The sequence below is a fragment of the Sinohyriopsis cumingii genome, chromosome 14 (assembly GCF_028554795.1).
Source record: "Sinohyriopsis cumingii isolate HCF-2022 chromosome 14, ASM2855479v2, whole genome shotgun sequence".
NCBI lineage: Eukaryota > Metazoa > Mollusca > Bivalvia > Unionida > Unionidae > Sinohyriopsis > Sinohyriopsis cumingii.
In genome coordinates, this window is record NC_142974.1 from 101,085,084 (window position 1) to 101,108,886 (window position 23,803).

At 32.7% G+C, this 23,803-nt stretch overlaps 1 protein-coding gene across 1 annotated transcript in view; it reads left to right on the top strand.

Moving 5' to 3' along the window:
- The first annotated feature begins 3,373 nt into the window (after positions 1-3,373).
- LOC149784496 (coiled-coil domain-containing protein 60-like) overlaps positions 3,374-23,803 on the top strand; it is an 82,556-nt gene continuing 62,126 nt past the window's right edge. Inside the window, exons 1-3 of the mRNA XM_089932997.1 lie at positions 3,374-3,466; positions 8,191-8,274; positions 16,234-16,266. Coding sequence (XP_089789123.1) covers positions 3,374-3,466; positions 8,191-8,274; positions 16,234-16,266 — 210 coding nt within the window. The remainder of the gene's footprint in view (positions 3,467-8,190; positions 8,275-16,233; positions 16,267-23,803) is intronic.

Consider the following 23,803-nt stretch of genomic DNA (forward strand, 5'->3'; position numbering starts at 1 on the left):
TTTCGGTATCATAGGTATTATTTAAATTTCCCATTTGGTATCTAATTGCTTCTTTTTCCATTTTTAGTTTCCTACTTTTTATTCTACTGTAATCGATCGCAATTTCTTTAGCTTTTCTTTTAAATTTTTCCCACTCTATAATTATATCCGCATTTTCTATACTTTTAATTTTATTTATTTCAGTTTGTATAAGTTGTATAAATTCGTCATCTTTTAAAATTGAGTTATTTAACATCCATCTCCCTTTTCCCCATACTTCCCTAGTTTTAATTTCTATTATCATATTAATAAGTTTATGGTCAGATATTTTAAAATCAATAATGTTAGTTTCTTTATATACGTCTTTATCATAATTGTTGCAATAAAATTTGTCTATGCGACTCCCTTTGTTTGTTTTGTATTCATATGTATATTGTTTTCTTAATAAATTTTGTATCCTATATACATCTATCAATTTATATTTTTTTATAAAGAAATCCATTTCCGGTTTTATCCTGATATCATTCGGCGCTAAATTCCCTTCTCTATCTATATTTTCGCCTACCCAGTTAAAATCCCCCCCTATAATTATGTTTTCTGTAGAGAATTTCTCTATATATTTACTAAAATGTTCCAAAAATATTTTCTTTTGATCCCTATTCGCTGGCATATAAACATTGATTATATGTATTTCATCCACTACCACATGCATCATCCTTCCCTTGAAAACATTCCCTACTTCCATTATATCCCATGCTAGTCCCTTTTTGTTTTTAAATAGAATTGCCACCCCCCCTCTCTGGATGGGTGTTGAAACCTGCAGTCTGGATTACCTATAACAAATGTGACACAATCCATTGATGTGAAATATTGGGTTCAGTGTACACTCTAGTTGAGGGGTTTTGTAAATACAGGGTCAGGCTTAATACTTCAGATTTTAGTTGGTACAATGATTTATGTTTGAATGATTAAAAGGACATTTAGGAAATCACAAATTTAGTTTCAGTCTTGTAATTTAATACTTCTTCATTATTTTCACAAGTTATTAAAATTATTTTTTTAAAATTTTAAATTTGGGTTTTCTCAACATAAACAAATCACATATTTTCAAATAATGGCCAGTAATTTGTCATTATCTGTGCATCTGAGTTTGACATATTACACATTGCCACTTTCATGGTTTTAAAACAGTATGTGGACTTTTGCTTTTCATGGGAATGAGTTGTGCTGAAGGAACTACTTAGTATTGACATGCTTGATAACCTAGCTAATAACTGTTGAAAATAGGACTTGTGAATTGTGTTTGTACACCTACCGTAGCTGCCAAAGTCAACAAGATGCTTTATGTACACAGACTTACATTGCAAATGAATGATTTCCTTACTCTTGAGAGGCCTGGAAAGTAAATAGTTTCTATTCAGTCAGCATGTCATGCCTCTATTTGACTCATTTTTAATTATATTAAGTTTTACATGTCAAGAAAATTTTCATTAATATAGTTTCAAAAAATCATTATAGTTTAAACTTAACTGGTAAGTGAAACTTCACTTGATAAAACCAGAATTCCTGTAGTCTGGCCAAAATACCTAAACTAGTAACTTTGTAATTCCATGACTGTGGTCTGGCCAAACTTTATTTAAACTGGCCACTTCCCCTGCACCTGTAACCAAGCTTTCTCCATAGACTATCCAAAACCTCCTTTAACTAACCCTTTGTAACTCATCTCTTCTGTAGACTGACCAAAACTTCATTAAATTGGCACAGGTGTAATCCAGTTTCTTCTGCTAGATTAGCCCAAAATTCTGTAAACCAGTCCCTTGCAAAGCCAGCTTCCTCAGCAGACTGGCTGACTAGCCAAAACATCCATAAACCAGCCCCTTTATCAGCCCCTTTTTAATTTGGTTTTCTCTGTAGCCTAGCCAGAACTTCAGTCAATTCCTGTCCAAAAGATCCCCAAATCAGTTCCTCTAAACTGGCCAAAAGAAATCTTCTGTAGCCAAGACAAAACCTTTTTAAAATGACTGGTTCAGATTAGAGGTGTCAGTTTTACCAGATGAAATTATATTGTGATTTATAAATTATTGTATTGCAGCTGAACATCTTGTATTTGCTGAGCCTGTATGGATTTATTATAATAAATAACATGTTCTGTCAGCTGTGTTTCTCTTTTTTGTCGGAACAAATAGAATTTAATTTATGGCCAAGTAAGTGACGAGAGTCTGCAGCTGAAAGATAATGCTTGGCTTTCACGGATGGATGATACTGATGCATGTGTGTTGCAATGACCCTTTAGAATAGCTCATTCTAGTGAAGCATCTATGGCATACAGCTAATGATATTTTATTTTTACCATCTTTCTGCATTTAAAGCCAAAGCAAATTTAACAACACTCTTTACCGGCTCAATGTACACTGTCAGTTCCTCTCATCTGATTAGGCTTATTCAACATTGACTGGTTTTCAGCCATTAATTACTTCAAAAGACATTCAAAAGTGACTGGTTTGCAGAAAATTACTAAAGCAAACATTCAACATTGACTAGTTTTCAGCCATGAATTACTACAATAGACAATCAGAAGTGACTGGTTTGCAGCCATTGCTAAAGCAAACATTCAAGATTGACTGGTTCTCAGCCATTATTAAAATACACATTCAAAGGGTAAGGCATTCTATCATAATATCAAGTAATATTTGCAGTATACAAAGATAGTTCCATAACAAGAAGAATTCATAATGATAAGATTTGTGATATAGCTGTGTACCAATATGTACAGATATATTATTACATCACTAAACCAGCCCCCCATAGACTAGCCTGATATGTCTTAAATAGCTGGCCGAAACATCCCTAATCTGGCTTTTCATAACCTGGCTTCCACTTCCAAGAATGACTGGCCATAATGTCCCTAAACTAACCCTTCTGTAATCTGCCAGAACTTCCCTAAATCACTGGTCAAAACATGCCTACACTTGCCCTAAGTAACCTAGCTTCCATTGTAGAGTAGCTAAGCAGAGCTTCCAAAACAATTGGACAAAAGGTTCCTAAACCATTCCACTGTCACCTGGCTTCCTCTGCAGACCTATAAGCAAAATGCTCATAAACCACTGACCACAATGTCCCTAAACCCGCCCTTTGTAACCTGGATTCCACTGGAGACTTGCCATATTGTCCCAAAATGTCTGACCAAAATGTCCCTATACTTGCCCTCTATAACATCACTTCCACTGTTGCCCCCCAAAATGCCCCAAAATGACTGAACAAAATGTCCCTATACCTGCCCTCTATAACATGGCTTCCACTGTAGACTAGCAAAAATGCCAAAAATGACTGACCAAAATGTCTCTATACCTGTCTTCTATTGGCTTCCACTGTAAACTAACTAAAATGTCCAAAAATGGCTGATCGAAACATCCCTAAACCAGCCTTCTTTTACCTGGCTTCCTCTGGAGACTGGCCAAATATTTGGATACCCATGATGGCCAGTTTGGTATGCCACCCCTGGAAAACATTCACAATATATTGTCTACTTCATGGAAATTTCAATCTACTTTGAAATTATTTGAAGGAACAAATATAAATATAGATCATTAAGGTCTCAACATGCATGGCTCTTGAAGCTCAAATTATTGTAATGGTATATCAAGAAGAGATATTTTTAATCAAGACTACATACACTGTATTAAGTTCCTAGTATGTCAAGCTGGAAATTAGAGCAACTTCTGTGGACTGCCATTGCAAATTCCAATTTTCTTCTATATTCTCCTTCCCTGTACTCACCCGCACCCTCTGACAGTGACTTAGTTTTCATATTGCAAAATTCATATAATATATGATTTCTCTTCTGGTATTACTGCATATATAAGCTGATATTCAAAATTGTCATTGTAATTGAAATGTTATATATCTGACCTTTGACCCCTTCCATGGGTCCAAGGATTTGGATCCATGAATTACCTTCCCTCCCTCTCCATTACCCCAAGGGTAATATAACTACAGTTTTGTGAATTTCTACACAATGGTTTAGAAGGTGATATGAACAGTGGATGGATGGAATAATAAACAGACAGTATCATAACATCCATACTAAAACGTAAAAACGTAATATCCATACTAAAACGTAAAAACGTAATATCCATACTAAAACATAAAAACGTAATATCCATAGTAAAACGTAAAAACGTAATATCCATACTAAAACGTAAAAACGTAATATCTGTACTAAAACGTAAAAACGTAATATCCATACTAAAACGTAAAAACGTAATATCTGTACTAAAACATAAAAACGTAATATCCATACTAAAACGTAAAAACGTAATATCCATACTAAAACATAAAAACGTAATATCCATACTAAAACGTAAAAACGTAATATCCATACTAAAACATAAAAACGTAATATCCATACTAAAACATAAAAACGTAACATCCATACTAAAACGTAAAAACGTAATATCCATACTAAAACGTAAAAACGTAATATCCATAGTAAACATTTGTTAAAATATTGTAAGGATACTGCAGAATTCTATTTTGGATGATTCTGATGGAGAGGAAACTAAAAGACTAAAGGATTAAGTTCCAAATAAAAGATGAGAGTATTAACTTATTTTTTCAATTGTCTAATATTTATTGGTCCAATTGTCTAAGATGTATCATTATTTACAATGATGATGATGATGATGATAATGATGACACATACAATCATTATTAAGATCATTATCTCTGTTTTTTAGTTGAGGGATAATTTGACACCCTCTCTCTTGATGCATGTGTGTTGTCTGTCCATGCATCTTTCTGTTTGTAACTGTCTTCTCTTAACCTTTGAGCAGACATTCCATCAACATAGTACATATATAACCCAGATGCCCATGTAAAAACTATATATATATATATATATATATATATATATATATATATATATATATATATATTGTTTTGGGGTATCTCCCCCATGGTTCTGGGGATAAAATCAAAGGTCAAATGTACAAAAATTGCAGTTTCAATGATATTTCTTTCTTTCTTTTACCAAACATCAACCATGTAGTCTCATAACATACATAATACATGTATTACATTTATTTAAGACTCTTTAATTAAGTGGGGTTGGGGATTGGGGGTTAAGGACCTAATCAAATTAGCATGTGTCAGTTTGTTACGGGAAGACACAAAATAGCTGTAGTTATTATTAGTACCATCATTATGACCCATAACATCATCATGTCAAATCATTGATAATGCACATTGCAATTTTTTTTTATAGAATTGTTATAGTAATGTAGCTTTTCGTAGTGTCATGGTATTGCAGGTTTTTCTCACACTAGAAAACCCCAGTTATTTTTGAAGTAGTTGCATTTGGCAAGAAATGAATGTGAATGAATGGCGTAATTTTGTAGTTTATCCTATTAGCTTGTCTCCTTATTAATATATTGAAATGAATGTGAATGAATGGCTTTAGTTAATCATCGCTTGACTCCTTGTTAATATATTGAAATGAATGTGTATGAATGGCTATAGTTAGTTATAGCTTGACTCCTTGTTAATATATCTTATTGGAACCACAGGAGATTTCAATTATGTAACATCCTTGTGATCAATTACATGATGACTCATGCTTAAATAGACATTGGATATTACACAACAGGGTTAATTTTATATGACATCCTTGTGATCAATTACATAATGGCTCATGCTTAAATAGACATTTGTTATTACACAACAGGGTTAATTTTATATGTTACTGATCAATTATGTATTGGCTCATATATTTAAAGATATTATGCAACAGGGTTAATTATATGACATCCTCATGATAAATTAAATAATGGCTCATGCATGAAGAGACATTTTACTATACAACAGGGTTAATTTTATGTGACATCCTTGTGAGCAGTTACATAATGGCTCATAAATATACATTTTATTATACAACATTTTAATTATATGACAGTCTAGTGATCAATTACATACTGGCTCATTCATAAATATACATTTTATTATACAACAGGTTAATTATATGACATCCTAGTGATCAATTACATAATGGCTCATTCATAAATATACATTTTATTATACAACAGGTTAATTATATGACAGTCTAGTGATCAATTACATACTGGCTCATGCATGAAGAGACATTTTATTATACAACAGGTTAATTATATGACAGTCTAGTGATCAATTACATACTGGCTCATGCATGAAGAGACATTTTATTATACAACAGGTTAATTATATGACAGTCTAGTGATCAATTACATACTGGCTCATGCATGAAGAGACATTTTATTATACAACAGGTTAATTATATGACAGTCTAGTGATCAATTACATACTGGCTCATTCATAAATATACATTTTATTATACAACAGGTTAATTATGTGACATCCTAGTGATCAATTACATAATGGCTCATGCATGAAGAGACATTTTATTATACAACAGGTTAATTATATGACAGTCTAGTGATCAATTACATACTGGCTCATTCATAAATATACATTTTATTATACAACAGGTTAATTATATGACATCCTCATGATCAATTACATAATGGCTCATGCATGAAGAGACATTTTATTATACAACAGGGCTAATTTTGTAACCTAAATAGCATTCTAATTATATTTACACTCATATATTCTGTTGAGGACAAAATCTTTAAATAAATGTTCCTTAATATCTCAGGGGCAATACAGAGTGAGACAAACAGGTGTGCATGCATTTGCAACAGTGATTTATATCAGGTTGTGAATAAAGTCACGCAATTTAAGTACAATAATTGCTGACATTTTTTGAGCACTTTCCAATCTTATACTTGCCAAGGCTAACACAAAATAAAATTACTGCCTGTTTTGTTAATTGCATTTTAAATCAGCACATGTGTAAAATCAGCTATTTACATTTCCTTCTACATAAAAAAATACCAGTAGAAGAGTATTGTAGATTTGTACACTGAAGTATTTGTATGGTTATTAGTATTTATTATGTAAAACCATCTGTGGCCGGCACATACCCAGATCAACCCTTTGTAGCTGTTCATGGACTGACCCAGATCAACCCATTGAAGCCGTTCATAGCCTGACCCAGACCAACCCTTTTAAACTTAAACGTAATTTCTGATCTGACACTTTTAGCTTAAATTGTTAATTTAAATTATCAGCTGACATAATTACTTATAATACTTCAAATCAAATGGTCATGTAGGCATTCAACACTGACTATTGCAGTAATGGATGTCATTTTTTAGAATTTGATTCTACATACTTTGAAGTGGTAAGTATTTGCATCATCTGGATTCGTATACATCCATATTTCTTTGGAAGGTCATTCTTTAGATGACCCAATAGGCACATAGGGCAAAATCAATGTTAAAGTACGTAGACATTTTTGGATAAATTGAACCTAAAGATGTGATCCAGTACAATCTGGATCAAATGTCATGCACTTTGATGTCACAGTGAAAGGTATTTAATTTAAAATGAGTAAATGCGCATACATGACCCATGTTATTGTACTACAGAATTGACCTTATAATGATAATATTACTTACACAAAAATATGTTTGAATTCTTTTTGGCTGATAGATCATATGCACTCAAAATTAATACCGTGCATTAATTTGTACTCAGTTAGGGGTTATTTCAATAATGATATCAAAGAAGTGGAGCAATTATGGGCCTCCATTTTGCTCGTACCATAAAGATTTTATTGACCTATCAAATACAGATGGGTCCGTTTTGCTCGTACCATAAAGATTTTATTGACCTATCAAATACAGATGGGCCTCCGTTTTGCTCGTACCATAAAGCTTTTATTGACCTATCAAATACAGATGGGTCTGTGCCTCTTGTAGGTCAATATCATGTTACACAGGTCAATAAAATAATGTATTAAACTCAACAGAAACTCATAATGGTATATTTTAATTTTGTAATTTACGTGACAGCAATTCAATATCTATACTATTCAATGTTGAGAAGAAACAAAATTGAGTGTTTTTTTTTAACATTATAAACCTATGTAAAGTATATAATACAATTTTTGAAAATCTTTGCTGAAAAGTCTCAAGAATAGTGTGGACTCATGCAAACATAGTTCTGACCATGCTGTATATACACTAATTGGGATTAAAACTTTAGTTATAATTGCATTATTTTGTCAATATGTAATTTTAATGGATGATCTTTTTTCTGCCCTATGTTTAACAGGCAAGCTATGAACAGAGTAGCAGTAGTTCAGAAGAAGAGGAAGATGAAGATGAAAAAGATAAACTCAATGGCAAAAAGCCTGTTGTAAGTATTATTTCTCTCAGATTATATTTTCTTGTACTCCAGTTAGATTAAGGGAAATTGGTACATGTACTGTATATAAAATGATATTTTACCTTTCTGTTATGATCTTTAAAGGGCAATATTCATTGCTACTTGATCTGAACCAGGGGTAGGCAAAATATGGCTAGCAGGCTGGATCTGGTCCATGACTGGTTTATCTATTAATTTACATAATATGGGTTTCCTTGAAAAATTGCTTAGCTGGCCTGTACCCTGGGGGAAGTTGCCCTTGATGCCTGTTCCACTTAATGCTGGCACGTGATTGGTGGAAACCACCAGGTCTTTCAACACTTTCTTGTTTACAAGTCTGGTATGCCATGTCTTTCTCCAATCAGTCACGCATAAAGTGTGAGTAAAATTACATTTGTTGCTTGCAGTTATTTCTAAAGTGCTGAGAGATGGTGAATGAGCTGAGAAAAGCTCATTGGTTAATTATAATGCACCTGCAGCCACACCAAAGCACCAGCACCAATATTTCTACACAGGAAAATTAATCAAATGCTTATCGAAAGCCATAAAGTGGGCTCATGATCAATTTCTAGCTTTTATTAATATAAAGACAGTAATCTCTAATATTGCTAATGTTCACATTTAAATGTCCAACAGATGCAAAGAATGTTCAAAAGATTAAACTTTGACCTTTACTTTCCATAACATCCGATTCCTTCAAGATTGATATCAAAACTGATCACCATTTACAACCACTGATCATCATTTGATAACCACTGATCACCAATGACAACCACTGATCACCATTTGACAACCACTGATCACCATTTTACAACCACTGATCACCATTTGACAACCACTGGTTACCATTTGATGACCAGTTAAGTCATCATTTGATAACCACTGATTACCATTTGACAACCACTGATAATCATTTGAAAACCACTGGTCTCCATTTGACAACCACTGGTCACCATTTGACAACCACTGATCAGCATTTGACAACATCTGATCAGCATTTGATAACCACTCATCAACATTTGACAACTTCACTGATAAAATTGCTGTTGCAACAAGTTTTTTATTTGTTATTTTCAGCAGATCATTTTAAGACTTGTGCACAGTATCATTACTTGTCATGATTCAAAACAATAGTAACAGTTTTCATAAATAGGGAGTGTGTAGTTATTGTTTTATGATGTTTATTTATGTGATTTAATTATAGTGCATTCTACAATGATTTTATTACAAAGCAGATCCAGTAACTCCACCATTATGTATGAAATATCGCTCATTACTTTGTCATTTTGAAGTAAAGTGATCCTACATTCTATCATACTGTCCATGGAATTTTAGCTAATCATTAGGTGCAGTCAATCTTTAAAAGCGGATCCAAGGTGAGAGGATGCAGCAGATGGTAAAATAAGAATAAGGAATCATGGCATTCCGTACTTAAGATTGGAAATCTTCAGTCTAGGCTCCATTCTACATTTTTAGTGATAGATATCACATTTTTACTATACAAAGGGCTATAGTTGATTCCATAATGTTAAAACATAATACCTGCAAAATTGAAATGTTGATAATTGTATGTATGTGTGTGTATATTTCATTCAACAGGAAATCAGTTATATATATATATATATATATATATATATATATATATATATATATATATATATATATATATATATATATATATATATATGCACACACACACACAATAAATGTATCTTCAGATTATTCAGGTTTGAAGGGAGTCATATAGTCCTGATGCTTTCATTCAGTGACTTGATTCAAGAAGTCTACAATCAATTGCCAGGAAGCTGTGCATTTGGATATGGGATATTCTTTCTATTTGATTCCAAAGTGACCAAATCTTAATGACTGTTGTAATAATTCATTTTGGTTTGTTATATGTGTTTTATGCATAATAAATTAAGGTGTATTTTTTCAAACTACAAGTTAATATGTACATGACATTGTCCCCTCAAAAAATCGTAAAGTAAAATAAAACCTACTCCGTGTTCCACTTGCCTAGCTCAGGACCCTCAGACAGCAAGCTGCTGAAGTCAGAATATTAAGTCCAGTAGCCATATTTGCCCAATTATATTTTCTTTTTTAATATCAAATCCAAGAAACCATTTCAAAAGCTTTAATGTAACCTTTAAATGGGACTATTAAACTGAAAATTCCTAGTGAAGTGTAGATCTTTTCTTTTTACAAATCTAAATTTTAAATTTATTCCTGTTGTTATTGCTGTCTGTACACAATATGTGATTGTAGATCTGCTTTACCACCCTGTGTTTGGAGTAATCAGTAGAACAAACAGCATAGACCCTGATCTACCAGTGCATTTTGCAACAATAGATCAGGATCTGTGTTGTTTGCAGTTTGACTCCACACATAAATGAGTGTGCATGGTAGTGGAAAATTATGTGTCTATAAGCAATACATGAGGTCAGTGGAACTTTAAACATAAAAGATATTAAACTAGACATTAGGTATTATTATAAGATATAGCAATTAGGTATTATTATGAGACAAAACAATTAGGTATTTTAAGATAGAGTTATTAGGTATTATTATAAGATAAAGCAATTAGGTATTATAAGATAAAGCAATTAGGTATTAGTATAAGATAAAGCAATTAGGTATTATACGATAGAGTAATTAGGTATTATTATAAGATAAAGTAATTAGGTATTATAAAAAGATAAAGCAATTAGGTATTATTATAAGATAAATCAATTAGTATTATAATAAGATAACCAATTAGGTATTATTATAAGATAAAGCAATTAGATATTATTAGATAAATCAATTAGGTATTATAATAAGATAAATCAATTAGGTATTATAGTAAGATAAAGCAATTAGGTATTATAATATTAGGCAGTGAGGTTTGATCATAAGATAAAGCATGTATTATCAGAACTGAATAACACTCAGAACTAACTTGCAAAAAGTGGAACAACACATTACACACTTATAAGAATAAATATTGATATTATGATACAGTCTGTAGTTAATAGAGTCATGTAGCTATTTAATTTCTGGTAAAGAAAAAACCCGACAGTTTCCAAGAGATCTATGTATGTAAGTATTGTTTGAAAATTAATATGAAGTAATTCAAATTTGTTTTAAAATTCATGTGTATCAAAGGTCACAAATGTATAAGGAATTCATGTCATAGACATCTCTCTTCTCAGTAGTTTCTAAGATATATGTGTACATTTTAAAAAAATGGTCAAAATCTCCAGTTTGAATGTCAGTGCTAATTCCAATGATGTTTCATGTAATGGTAATCATTTCATTTCTACTCTAATTGAGTTTAACTTATTTGTTAGATAAACTAGACCTATGACCTTTGTGATGGGTAATACAAATGTAAAACGATTACTTGTTGTCTGATGCAATCTTATATGCATGCTGTTTTTAGGATCTGTAAATTTGTACAGAATGGAGTCTTTGATTTTTTTTGTTGGATTTTGATATCAGTAACTTACTTTTAAGTGATGATATTTCTTGTCAGAATATGAATGAAACATATTAATTAATTAGTAGTCTTTATTCTCCTGAATCCTTAGAATGTAAAAAATAATTTGCAGTATATATTTTTATATTTGATACAATAATGTTATTTATTGACATTTTTAAAATTGTGGCTTGAATGATAGCGGAACATGCCCTGTTCCTCCAATTATACATTCTCACTTCCTAGAGAAGAAGTTGAGTCAAGTAAAGTTTATGGTTGACCATGTCTGTAGCATATTAAAATTATAATTTGGGAAACAGACATCTCTTACTTTTTTATATTGAAAATAAAGTGTATAATAGTGTTGTGAATAATGTGAGTAGTGATTTCTGTTTCCAGGATTAATTCAGTTATAAGAGTTAGTGTTGTACAGAGACATATGAAAAAAAAAGGAAGATAGCCCCCTCCTGATTTCAGTTCTGTATGTCAGTGTTATCATTTGGTTGCTATATTGTATAAATCTGGAACAGAGTTAAAAGAAGGGCATTAGGAGCTTTGTAAAAAACTGACCCAGTTTTAAAAATGCATTTTGTGAAGCAGATAACCAAGAGAAAAACTAATCATATTGCCAGATTGATTTAATTCCAGATGCAAAGATTTACTTGATGCGTTTTGATGCTATTTCTCAGCAAATTCTTGCAAAATTTAATTATCCATGATATACAAACGAAATATAAAATAAGTGCATTTGGTTTTAACAAGAAATGAAACATTTTGCAGAGTGGACATCATATTCCAGCAAAAAATAAATACAAAAAATTACAAAATGTTAAAGACAAATCAAAAGCAAAGAAAAAAGAATTAAGGTCATAAAGTTTATGTTAATGTTAAAAAATTCTGTACATGGTCTATTTTAAAAATAAATGTTTTCTTAAGAAACATTGAATGCTTTAAGATATTTGTCAAAAACTATTAGGGCCAGCAGCACAAGTACAGTCATGCTAGCACTCATTTGTACGAACCTATTTACTAGTCTGGACCCATTTTACAAATGTATGCCTAAAGTACTCATCAAGTACCAGGAAGACAGGGGTGGATGTATGTAGAGCATAATATAATGTAATTGTTTTCACAAATGTTCATCTTCAGTTTGTGCAATAACATGGTCACAGTCTGTCAGTGAAAATAATGACATTTATGATAATGTTTCTAAACACACCCAGATTCCCTGCTGGGTACTAAAAAAATGGGTATAGCCTAACTGTTATGTACTGGGTACTTTGGGTAAAGCCTAACTGTTATATACTGTGCACTTTGGGTATAGCCTAACTGTTATATACTGTGCACTTTGGGTATAGCCTAACTGTTGTGTACTGTGCACTTTGGGTATAGCCTAACTGTTATATACTGGGTACTTTGGGTATAGCCTAACTGTTATGTACTGTGCACTTTGGGTATAGCCTAACTGTTGTGTACTGTGCACTTTGGGTATAGCCTAACTGTTGTGTACTGTGCACTTTGGGTATAGCCTAACTGTTGTGTACTATGTTCTTTGGGTATAGCCTAATTATTATGTACTGAGTACTTTGGGAATAGCCTAATTGTTATGTGCTGGGTACTTTGGGTATAGCCTAACTGTTATATACTGGATACTTTGGGTATAGCAAGTAACTGTTATGTACTGTGTACTTTGGCTATAGCCTAACTGTTATGTACTAGGGACTTTGGGTATCGCCTAACTGTTATGTTACTGTGTACTTTGAGTATAGCCTAACTGTACTGTGTACTTTTGGTTTAGCCAAACTGTGATGTACTGTGTACTTTGAGTATAGCCTAACTGTTGTATACTGTGTACTTTGGGTATAGCCTAACTGTAATGTACTGTGTACTTTGGATATGCGTAATTGTTATGTACTGGGTATTTTGGGTATAGCCTAACTGTTATGTACTGGGTACTTTGGGTATAGCCTAACTGTTATGTACTGGGTACTTTGGGTATAGCCTAACTGTTATGTGCTGGGTACTTTGGGTATAGCCTATATGTTATGTACTGGGTACTTTGGATATATTCCTAACTGTTATGTACTGGGTACCTTGGGTATAAGTCCTAACTTATGTACTGGGTACTTTGGATATAGTCCTAACTGTTATGTACTGGGTACCTTGGGTGTAGTCCTAACTGTTGTGTACTGGGTACTTTGGATATAGTCTTAACTGTTATGTATTGGGTGCCTTGGATATAGTCCTAACTGTTATGTGCTGGGTACCTTGGATATAGTCCTAACTGTTATGTACTGGGTACCTTGGGTGTAGTCATAACTGTTATGTAATGGGTACCTAGGGTGTAGTCCTAGGTGTTATGTACTGGGTACCTTGGATATAGTCCTAACTGTTATGTACTGGGTACCATGGATATAGTCCTAACTGTCTACTTGGTGCCTTGGGTGTAGTCCTAACTGTTATGTACTGGGTACCTTGGGTGTAGTCCTAACTGTTATGTACAGGGTGCCTTAGGTAAAGTCCTAACTGAAACTTGCCAACAATTTATTGTACATTAAAAATTGTCCAGAATATAGATATAAGTATATAAATATGTATGTGTGTGCTATCCTGTTGAAGTGTAAGTTGTTTGCTAAATGAATCTAAATATTCTCTTCAAATAGTTTTCATTTTATCAAATTCTGTTCTTTTTCAGAATAGATAATAATAGATGTTTTTTTAAAAGTTATATATATATATATATATATATATATATATATATATATATATATATATATATATATATATATATATATATATATATATATATAGTTAAGGATGTCACTGGTTGATTACAACATTTCACAATAAACTGTAGAACTCCTAAAGATATAAATGTGTTATTTATAGTACAGCATTACTGAAGAGTATACATATGTAGAGTGGAACCTAGTTTGTTTGTTTGGGTTTGGATGTAAAATGCTGTCCCTCATTCTTGCACAGTCAGCTTCATACTTTCATCTTGAATATACTTTTAAAGGCAGATAGCACTTTATTGTTCAGCTAAAAATACATTAACAACATGGCAGGATAGTACATTTCGATGATTATATGCATGTTCTTTACCAATACATTTGTTTTGATATGGCTCTTTTCATACCTTGAGTAGCAAATTTTCTTTAAAGGATATTTGGTTTGTCAGAATATTCACTTTTGCATTTATAGCTTAAAATTTAGTATAGATTTGGTCATGCTCATGGGGGCATCACTTGTGACAACCATGCAGAATGAGAAATGAACACCAAAGTAACAAGTGATATTTTATATATGATTTCAGCATCAAATGGATCTACATTGTAACAGTATCATTGTACAATGCATTGTATTTAAATCACAACATTTAAACAATAAAGACACGATCTCTATCTTCAAAATTTGCTATGATATTATTGAATTGTGTCCATTTTAAAGAATTCCAATTGCTCACAGGTCTCAAAATAATTTTGAAAGTCAAACATCTTCGTTGATTGTCAAATGGTTATTGGCTATTCTTACAAACCTAAAGGTAATCATTATTATGGAAAGCAAGGCTTGAAAGTTTCATTGTTTTGAGATTCCTTGTGCTTTTAATGGCTGTAGGGATTATTGTCTTTATATGAATAAAATAGAAAACTTGATCATGAACCTATTCATACTGTTCCTGCTTCTGCTATTATTATTGTTAATGGCACGTATAAATATTATTGCATGTGGATTGGCCTTCGTTGCATTATGACTGTCAAGTGTAAAAGGTTAGGATCTTTTTTTTTTGCTGCTGAGTCGTACTTGGATATCTTTTGTAGATGTATGCAAAGTTAGTTTTTATTATTCTCTGTGAGGATGCTGTGGAAGAGACTAAAACAGCTGAGAAAAGCATGCATATAGACATGTTGTTGTTATGGGTTTTAACACCATTTTTCAAAACATGAAAAGCTATGCATGTCCACCAGCATATTGTTTTGGGAAAACCCTGGGAAGAATCCACTGACCCACAGGAAACTGGCAAGCTTTCTCACATACCCATGTCATTCGAGCCTGAGACTTGTACTCACATGGACAGATATGTGAGGTGTCACTGATCTGTAAAGGTGAGCATCTTAGACTACTTGGCCATTAGGCTCCTTGTTGGTGGACATGATGCTTTGGTACAGAAATGTTTGGAGCAAGTAATATTTTAAACATAAAAAAAATGTAGTCAGGATAATTTTTAGATATGTTTAAATTGTTACAGTGTGCAAGAGTATTGTATTATGGTCATACTATATGCTGCAGTTGGCGGGCACTCTTAGTTTTTAATGTTGTCCGATTCTCTATTGATTGTTATGCATCAAATAAGACAGTGTATGTATTACATTGTTTGCCTTTTAGAAAAACAGCTAAAATAGCTATGTTTATATAATATTTCATCCTTGCTTAATTTTTATATGTACAGTTTATGGTAAAATTGTTGCATTTACTGCAAGCTGTAATTACAGGCAAGACAACGAAGAAGGAAAGAAGATATTTCTGTAAGTGGGACAGTTTTGGTTTTGCCAGCAGTGTTATTTGAGGTTTCTTTCTCTGATGATTATTTTGCAGTACATATCAGCTCTGCAGAGGCATAAATATTTGACAGTGACATCAGCTGTGGCTGCAACATTGTGTGGCCAGGGTTTTCCAAATATAAGACTCATCTGCCAGAAAAGCTGCTTATTTCATTTGTATAAGAAAATGTATAAGGATTAAAGCTTTAATATGAGGCAATATTTATTTTTAACGTTGCAAGCGGAGAGTTGCCCGTAATTTAACTTCACTTGCAGATCAAGTTTTCTCTGTACATTCTGTGTATGATTTGCAATCATGGCTGCTATAATATGGCCGTTTTGGGGTCCATGTCTGTGTGTATGTTATCATATAACCCTCTAAGTTCATTGTCAGCTGACAAATTCTAGAGGAGACATTAGGTGTGTTAAGTGATACAGGAAGTAAAGGTCTTTTAAACATAAGATCTTGCTTGAGATATTCAAGATACATATAACACTGATATAACTAGCATGTCAGAAACAAAATTTTATTATTTGAACAATTGTTGTACATGGTTTCGTTTGGCTTGTTAAGGTTATCCCCTACATGTTATGGTGGCTGGCTAATAACTAAAAATAGCAAAATAGCAAATTCTATTGAGTTGTTTTTGACAAGAAATCTATAAAATGATTTGTTGTTTTTAGTTATGGTAACCATGTTGGACAATAGATTAGAATAATTTGCATAAACTTGAAAACCCTTTATGCTTGGGTGTTATTTGTCAAATTTGGTCAAATTCTATTGAATGATATTTATGAAGTCATTTACAAATTTTCTATTTTTAGTAATGATGGCCATATTTGAAGGTTAATCAGCATCATTTGTATGGCTTTGAAAGGCTTTTATGTCGGGTCATGTTTTGTTACATTTGGTCAGAATCTGACTTTGAAAAGCTATAATGTCAGGATGCTTCTTGTTACATTTGGTTGTTTGAAGTTTTTTCTTATCTGTAATCTAACAGCAGCCATATGTGATAAAGGATTCTAGTTATTTGTACAAGCTTGAAATTCCTTGATGTCAGGATGATTCTTTTTGTTTTCCAAATTTGGCAGTATTCTGTTGTCTTCTGCTTTTGAAAAAAAAGGTTTTGTTATTGTTAATAATTGTGTCTGTATTTGGTGGTGGTTATCAGTATTACTAGTACTAAATTTGTAAGGCTTTTATGTCAGGGTGTTTTCATTCAAATTTGGTTGAATTCTGTTGGTTGGTGTTTGAAACATCAGTTCAAGGTGTTTCTTTTATTAGTAATGGTGGCCATATATAATTGATGGATCAGCAGTATTTCCAAGGACTTGAAAGCCCTCATGTTGTAAAATTTAGGCACATTTTTTCTGTTTTTGAGGAGTCATTTAAAAGTTGTTCTATTAATTTAAATGTTGGCCATATTTGATGGCAGATTGGTATTATTAGTAACAAACTGAAGGCCCTCAATACCACAGTGCTTTATCTTAAATCTGGACAAATTCTTTCGTGCAGTGTAAGAGAAGTCATTCAAAGACTTTTATGTTTTTAGTAAAATGAGCCATATTGCAAAAATGGAAATATTTGATGGCATATTGGCAATATGTGAACATATTCAAAAGATCTTACAGCCAGGATGCATTCTGTAAAAGTTTTGGGAATTTTGTTTAAATTACATGTATAGTCTATTTTTAAAATAATATGCAAATTGGTAAAAAAACGTTTTGAGAATTTGTAAATAACATTTTGTGAATGGATGATACGTGAACTTGTGAATATTGCTGTTATTTTTATATATTTTTTATCAGTTTATGTGACATGCAAAGGTAATGAGTTTTACAATTGTGGAAAATATATTTTCTCATGCTTTTATTTCATCATCAGCTGCATGTAGCATGAGTTTGAGTTATGTTTGCTTCTCACGTTTTAACATCTAATAAAATTAAGGCATTCATTTTTGATTATTTCAACCCAACATTGGTGCTTGCTTGCTTTTGCAGTAATACAAATTTCGGCTGACTGTAAAATGCGCATAACATTTCCAAAGACCCACCCATAGTAACAATGGCTGATTATGGTAAACAGGACCCCATAGTTAGACTGCTGAAAATAGTGGGATAAAATACTGTAGTTGTTTATTATGTACTGGTATTTTATGTATTAAAAATGTATTTTAATTATTTGCCAAAATAAATTGTCCTTGAGCCAGTTTTTAAAATAGCTATTAACAGTAAATTTAGTTTTATTTGTATGCATAATTAGGGCTCTGTATATGCATAATTAGGGATCTGGATAGAAACCCCTAATTAGGGCTCTGTATGCATAATTAGGGTTCTGTGTATAGATAATTAGGGCTCTCGATGCATGATTTGTGCTCTTTATGCATAATTAGGGCTCTCTTATAATGTATATTATGACTCTGTATACTCATAATTAAGGTTGTCTATGCATAATTAGGGTTGTCTATGCACAATTAGGTCTCTGTATGCATAACTAGGGTTCTGCTTTACAAAGTCAGAATAGCTCTATGTACTTATGTTCTCCATCCAGTCATCAGTTGACCTTGCCATTTGTCTATCTGTCAATGTGTCTCCATCAACAATTTGATTTCTGCAAGATAACATTACTGGAAATATTTTCAGGTCAATGAAATTATGCTATGCATGGTTATATTGATTAGACCTCAAAAGAATTCAATTTTCATGCTTTGATGTCTCATTTAGGATGTAACAAGATAACCGGGTTGGTGTCGAATTATAATGATGATCACTTTTGATGGTAACAAAAATACAATGTTTATTTATGAATGATTCAATGAAAAAGACTATTGTTTGATTTGTGCACCAACAAAATCCAGATATTGGATGTTTAAGAAAATATGCATGAACCTGATATTGTATTTGCAATTTAAATGAAATGTGAACCGATACGCAAGAAAAAACCTTAAATAGTAAAAATGATACAATGATTAATGATTCAAAGTGATTCCGTACAAACAATGAAAAAAACAATGCACATAAACGTTGACAATTTCCACACAAATGGTAATAAATGATATAGTTACTCAAATAGTGATGTATGATATGTTTCACTCAACTAATAATACAGATGAGTGTCCACTCAAGTAGTGAAATATGATGAGTTTCCACTCAAGTAGTGAAATATGATGTGTTTCCACTCAGGTAGTGAAATATGATGAGTTTCCACTCAAGTAGTGAAATATGATGTGTTTCCACTCAAGTAGTGAAATTTTTGATGTGATTCCACTCAACTAATGATATATGAGTTTCCACTCAAGTAGTGAAATTTGATATCGAACATTGGGACATATATTTTGCAGATTCAAACACAAGTCTGAAAGATTTTTTCTGAGCCCCAATGGTGTGTCAAACGGTGGAGGAGCCATAATGAAAGGTCTGCCCCACCGGGTCTGCCTAAAGATCCATAAAATCTCTTGGTCTGTGAAAAACCATTGGTCCAGAAGCCTTGGTTCTTCACCACATGATGACCTTTATCTTCTTCTGGGCCAATATTACCCCAGAAAGCAGCACACTGGGTATAACACAACCCAAATTAATTAGCACTATGGCTAAACACCTACAATATGGTGCATATATGGAGATACAGCATAACTATCACTTCCTTCAGCACTACTCTCAACATTCACCAGTCACCATTCACCAATCAACAATCAATCAATCACCAATGAGTCAGCTGCAAAAATATATTATCTGAATCCGTGTACTACAAATGACATGGTCATGTATAACATCACATAATGACATTATGTACTGTAAGCTTCAGTTGATTATTTTATATATATTATATCATCAGGACTACTGTACAAGGTGATAATCAGGTTCAGAAGTGAACCTGTGCTCAGGCAAGAATCTTATAGTACTTAATATAACACCTTCTCTTACTCAATAATTACAACATTATTACAAATATAAACATTATGTTAAGTTACATACGTGTAAACTAGGAAACAGACTATAACACAGTATTATATGACACAAGTCAGAATTACCTAAAAAACAAGATAAATGTGACAATAAAACAATTATATCCTATACTACAAATAGGAAAATAACATTTAACTCACATGCCTCAACAGCTGGAGATTGCACATCATTAAAGTAGACTGCTCACTATGATGAGGTAATTTATAGACAGGCCATGTAGCCATACTCTGCCTGTGCACTCAGGGTATATTGGTTTTCCCATCATAAGCACTTTGCTCATGCAGCATAGGATGAGCTGAACTCACCATTTTAAAATAACATACAATATACATAAACCAGCCTCAGGTAACACTGTACAGAAGAAAAACCCTGAGTGCATGTTTTTAATCCAAGTAATAAATTCCGTGACATAGGAGTTATTGCCTTTCATCCTAACTTTCTTTTCTGTAGAGCAACTTTCTTAAATGACTTTGAATTTTAGGGTTTTATTTCATCATTTACAGGAGTTATGGATTCCAGATTACTTGACCCCTTAATATTGGTTTTTAAAGTAGTATTTTAAAGTACTGGATTATAAGTTAGATTTGAACCAGATTTGGTTTGACGTTATATCCAAATACAAGTAATACCAGAATGATTTTGAATTTTTGCATTCCACAGTATCATTTACAGGAATTATTATGCCTGAGTCCCAACCTAAATTTGTTTCTGCAACAAAACTTTTAACAAGGATTGTTATATTTTAGCAAATTTAGCAAGCATCTTTATACAAAACCATTAACTGAGCTTGATTTCCAGAATTCCATATTTCATTTACAGGAGTTATGACCATTGATTGCCTTCTGATGTTAGTTTCCATAGCATAATTTTGTAGTGGATTTCATTTAAAGTTTGACTTGCAGCTTTATATTAATGATATTTGTTCAAAAGAGTTTTAAATTTGGGTATTTTCATTCTATGAAATGATTTTGCATTGATCAAATGCCAGTAAAAGAGTAATGTCCCCTTTTGTAAAACTTTTGTTGTTGGCACCTAACAGTGCCATGAGTTATTTGATTTCAAGTGAACATCATGTGCAGCTTTAAATTGTTAAATTCTTGCACAAGATTTATTGCTTGCCATTTTAAATCATTAGCATTATTGCCCTTTAATTGTTAAATACAATCCTTTTTTTTCTGTAAATTTTCTGTTCAAGACCCTGCCAAATACTGGTTGTTTGTAGTGCTCTTTGCAATGCTACACTGATTATAGCTCATGTTTTTTATGGTTTATGCAGAAATGAAATTGTTTTGTTAATGATACATGCAATTTTTAGATCGCCTCTTAAAGAAATTTCATTTATGGTAAGGACAATTTACATTTGAGTATTTAATTTTGCATTTGATCAGAAGTGTTTTGTCATGATAACATAAAAATGACTGACCAAGAATTTATTCTGTTGTCAAGTAATTTATGTTGTTAAGAGCTCTTTTAAATTTAATCAACAGAGGATGATTTGATCTCAGACTAAATACATATAATTCTAAACTTGTACTGAATACAGGTAATTCAGACTAAATGCATGTCACTCATGCTGAATACAGGTAACTCAGACTAAATAAAATGTAAACCAGAGTGTAAAAGGTAAATCTGACTAAATACATGTGACACATACCAAATACATGTTACTCAGACTGAATACATGTGACGCATACCAAATACATGTAACTCAGGCTGAATACATTTGACTCATACCAAATACATGTAACTCAGACTGAATACATTTGACTCATACCAAATACATGTAACTCAGACTGAATACATTTGACTCATACCAAATACATGTTACTCAGACTGAATACGGTTATTAAATGCAGACTAAATGCACATAAATAAGAATGTCAGCAGAATTTCACAAAGTGATTGGTTTGAGGACCCACACACCCTTGGGTCACATAGACTTGCAGAAAATAATGTTGGTCTTACAAACTAAATCCAAACAGTATACCACTACTGTGCTTATATTACAAGCATAACCATGGATCCCCATCTGCATGTCCCTAGCATGTGTATAATGCAAGCATTATACCATGGATCCCCTCTGGATACCCATAGCATGTGCATAATACAATCATAATCATGGATCCCCTCAGGATACCCCTAGTATGTGTATAATACAAGCATAACCATGGATCCCCTTTGGATACCCCTAGCATGTGTATAATGAAGCATAACCATGGACCTCCTCAGGATGCCTCTAGCATGCGCATAATGCAAGCATAACCATGGATCTCCTCAGGATACCAACAGCATGTGTATAATACAAGCATAACCATGGATCCCCTCAGGATACCCGTATCGTGTATAATACAAACATAACCATGGATCCCCTCAGGATACAGATAGCATGTGTATAATACAAGCATAACTTTGGATCCCCTCAGGATACCCCTAGTCTGTGCATAATACAAGCATAACCATGGATCCCCATCTGGATACCCTAGCATGTGTATAATGCAAGCATAACCATGGATCCCCACAGGAAACCCCTAGCATGTGTATAATGCAAGCATAACCATGGATCCCCACAGAATACCCCTAGCATGTGTATAATGCAAGCATAACCATGGATCCCCTCAGGATACCCCTAGCATGTGTTTAATTTAACTAACCATGGATTCCATTAAATCATCTGCATGTTACTATGTGGTTGTTATGCAATTTATTAGAATATATTTTAGTTTTGGTTTGATTAATTGTGATGTGACATCACATTGTTAAATACAGTACCATATTTATTGTAATGAGAATACAGTACCATATTTATTGCAATGAGAATTCAGTGCCACATTTATTGCAATGAGAATACTGTACCATATTTATTATCATGAGAATACAATACCATATTTATTGCATTGAGAATATAGTACCATATTTATTGTAATGAGAATACTGTACCATATTTATTGTAAAGAGAATACAGTACCATATTTATTGTAATGAGAATACAGTGCCATATTTATTGTGATGAACTCACTATAATGACAGAACCAGGAGTACATCCCTCATTGTAAGATGTACTCAGATTACTCCAGTGAATAGCATGACACAGCCTTGGTGGGGCATCCCTTGTTATAAGGTGGCCTCTTTATTATAACTGTGGTCACTTTTATAGCTGCAGTCAATAGCATGAATAGCATGACACAGCCTTGATTGGACGTCCCTCTTTATAAAGTGGCCTCAATATTCTAACTATGGTCATTATTTTAGTTGCAGCAAATAAAATGACACAATTTTGATTGGACATCTCTCTTTTAAATGTGGCCTCACTTAAGACTAAGGTCACTTTTGAAGCTGCAGTGAATAACATTAAAGAGGGGTAGTACTCAGTACCAAACTGCAGAAATGTACTCAAGGGTAGAAAATAATAGATATTGTTTTTAAGATTACACACCCTTTTCATATTAGCATGAACATGAAACAAATGTAACATAATTATAAATGGTGGATAGATGTCGGATCTGTCACTACTCATTTCTATTGTTATTTATGTTACATGAATGAGGCATCAGTGATA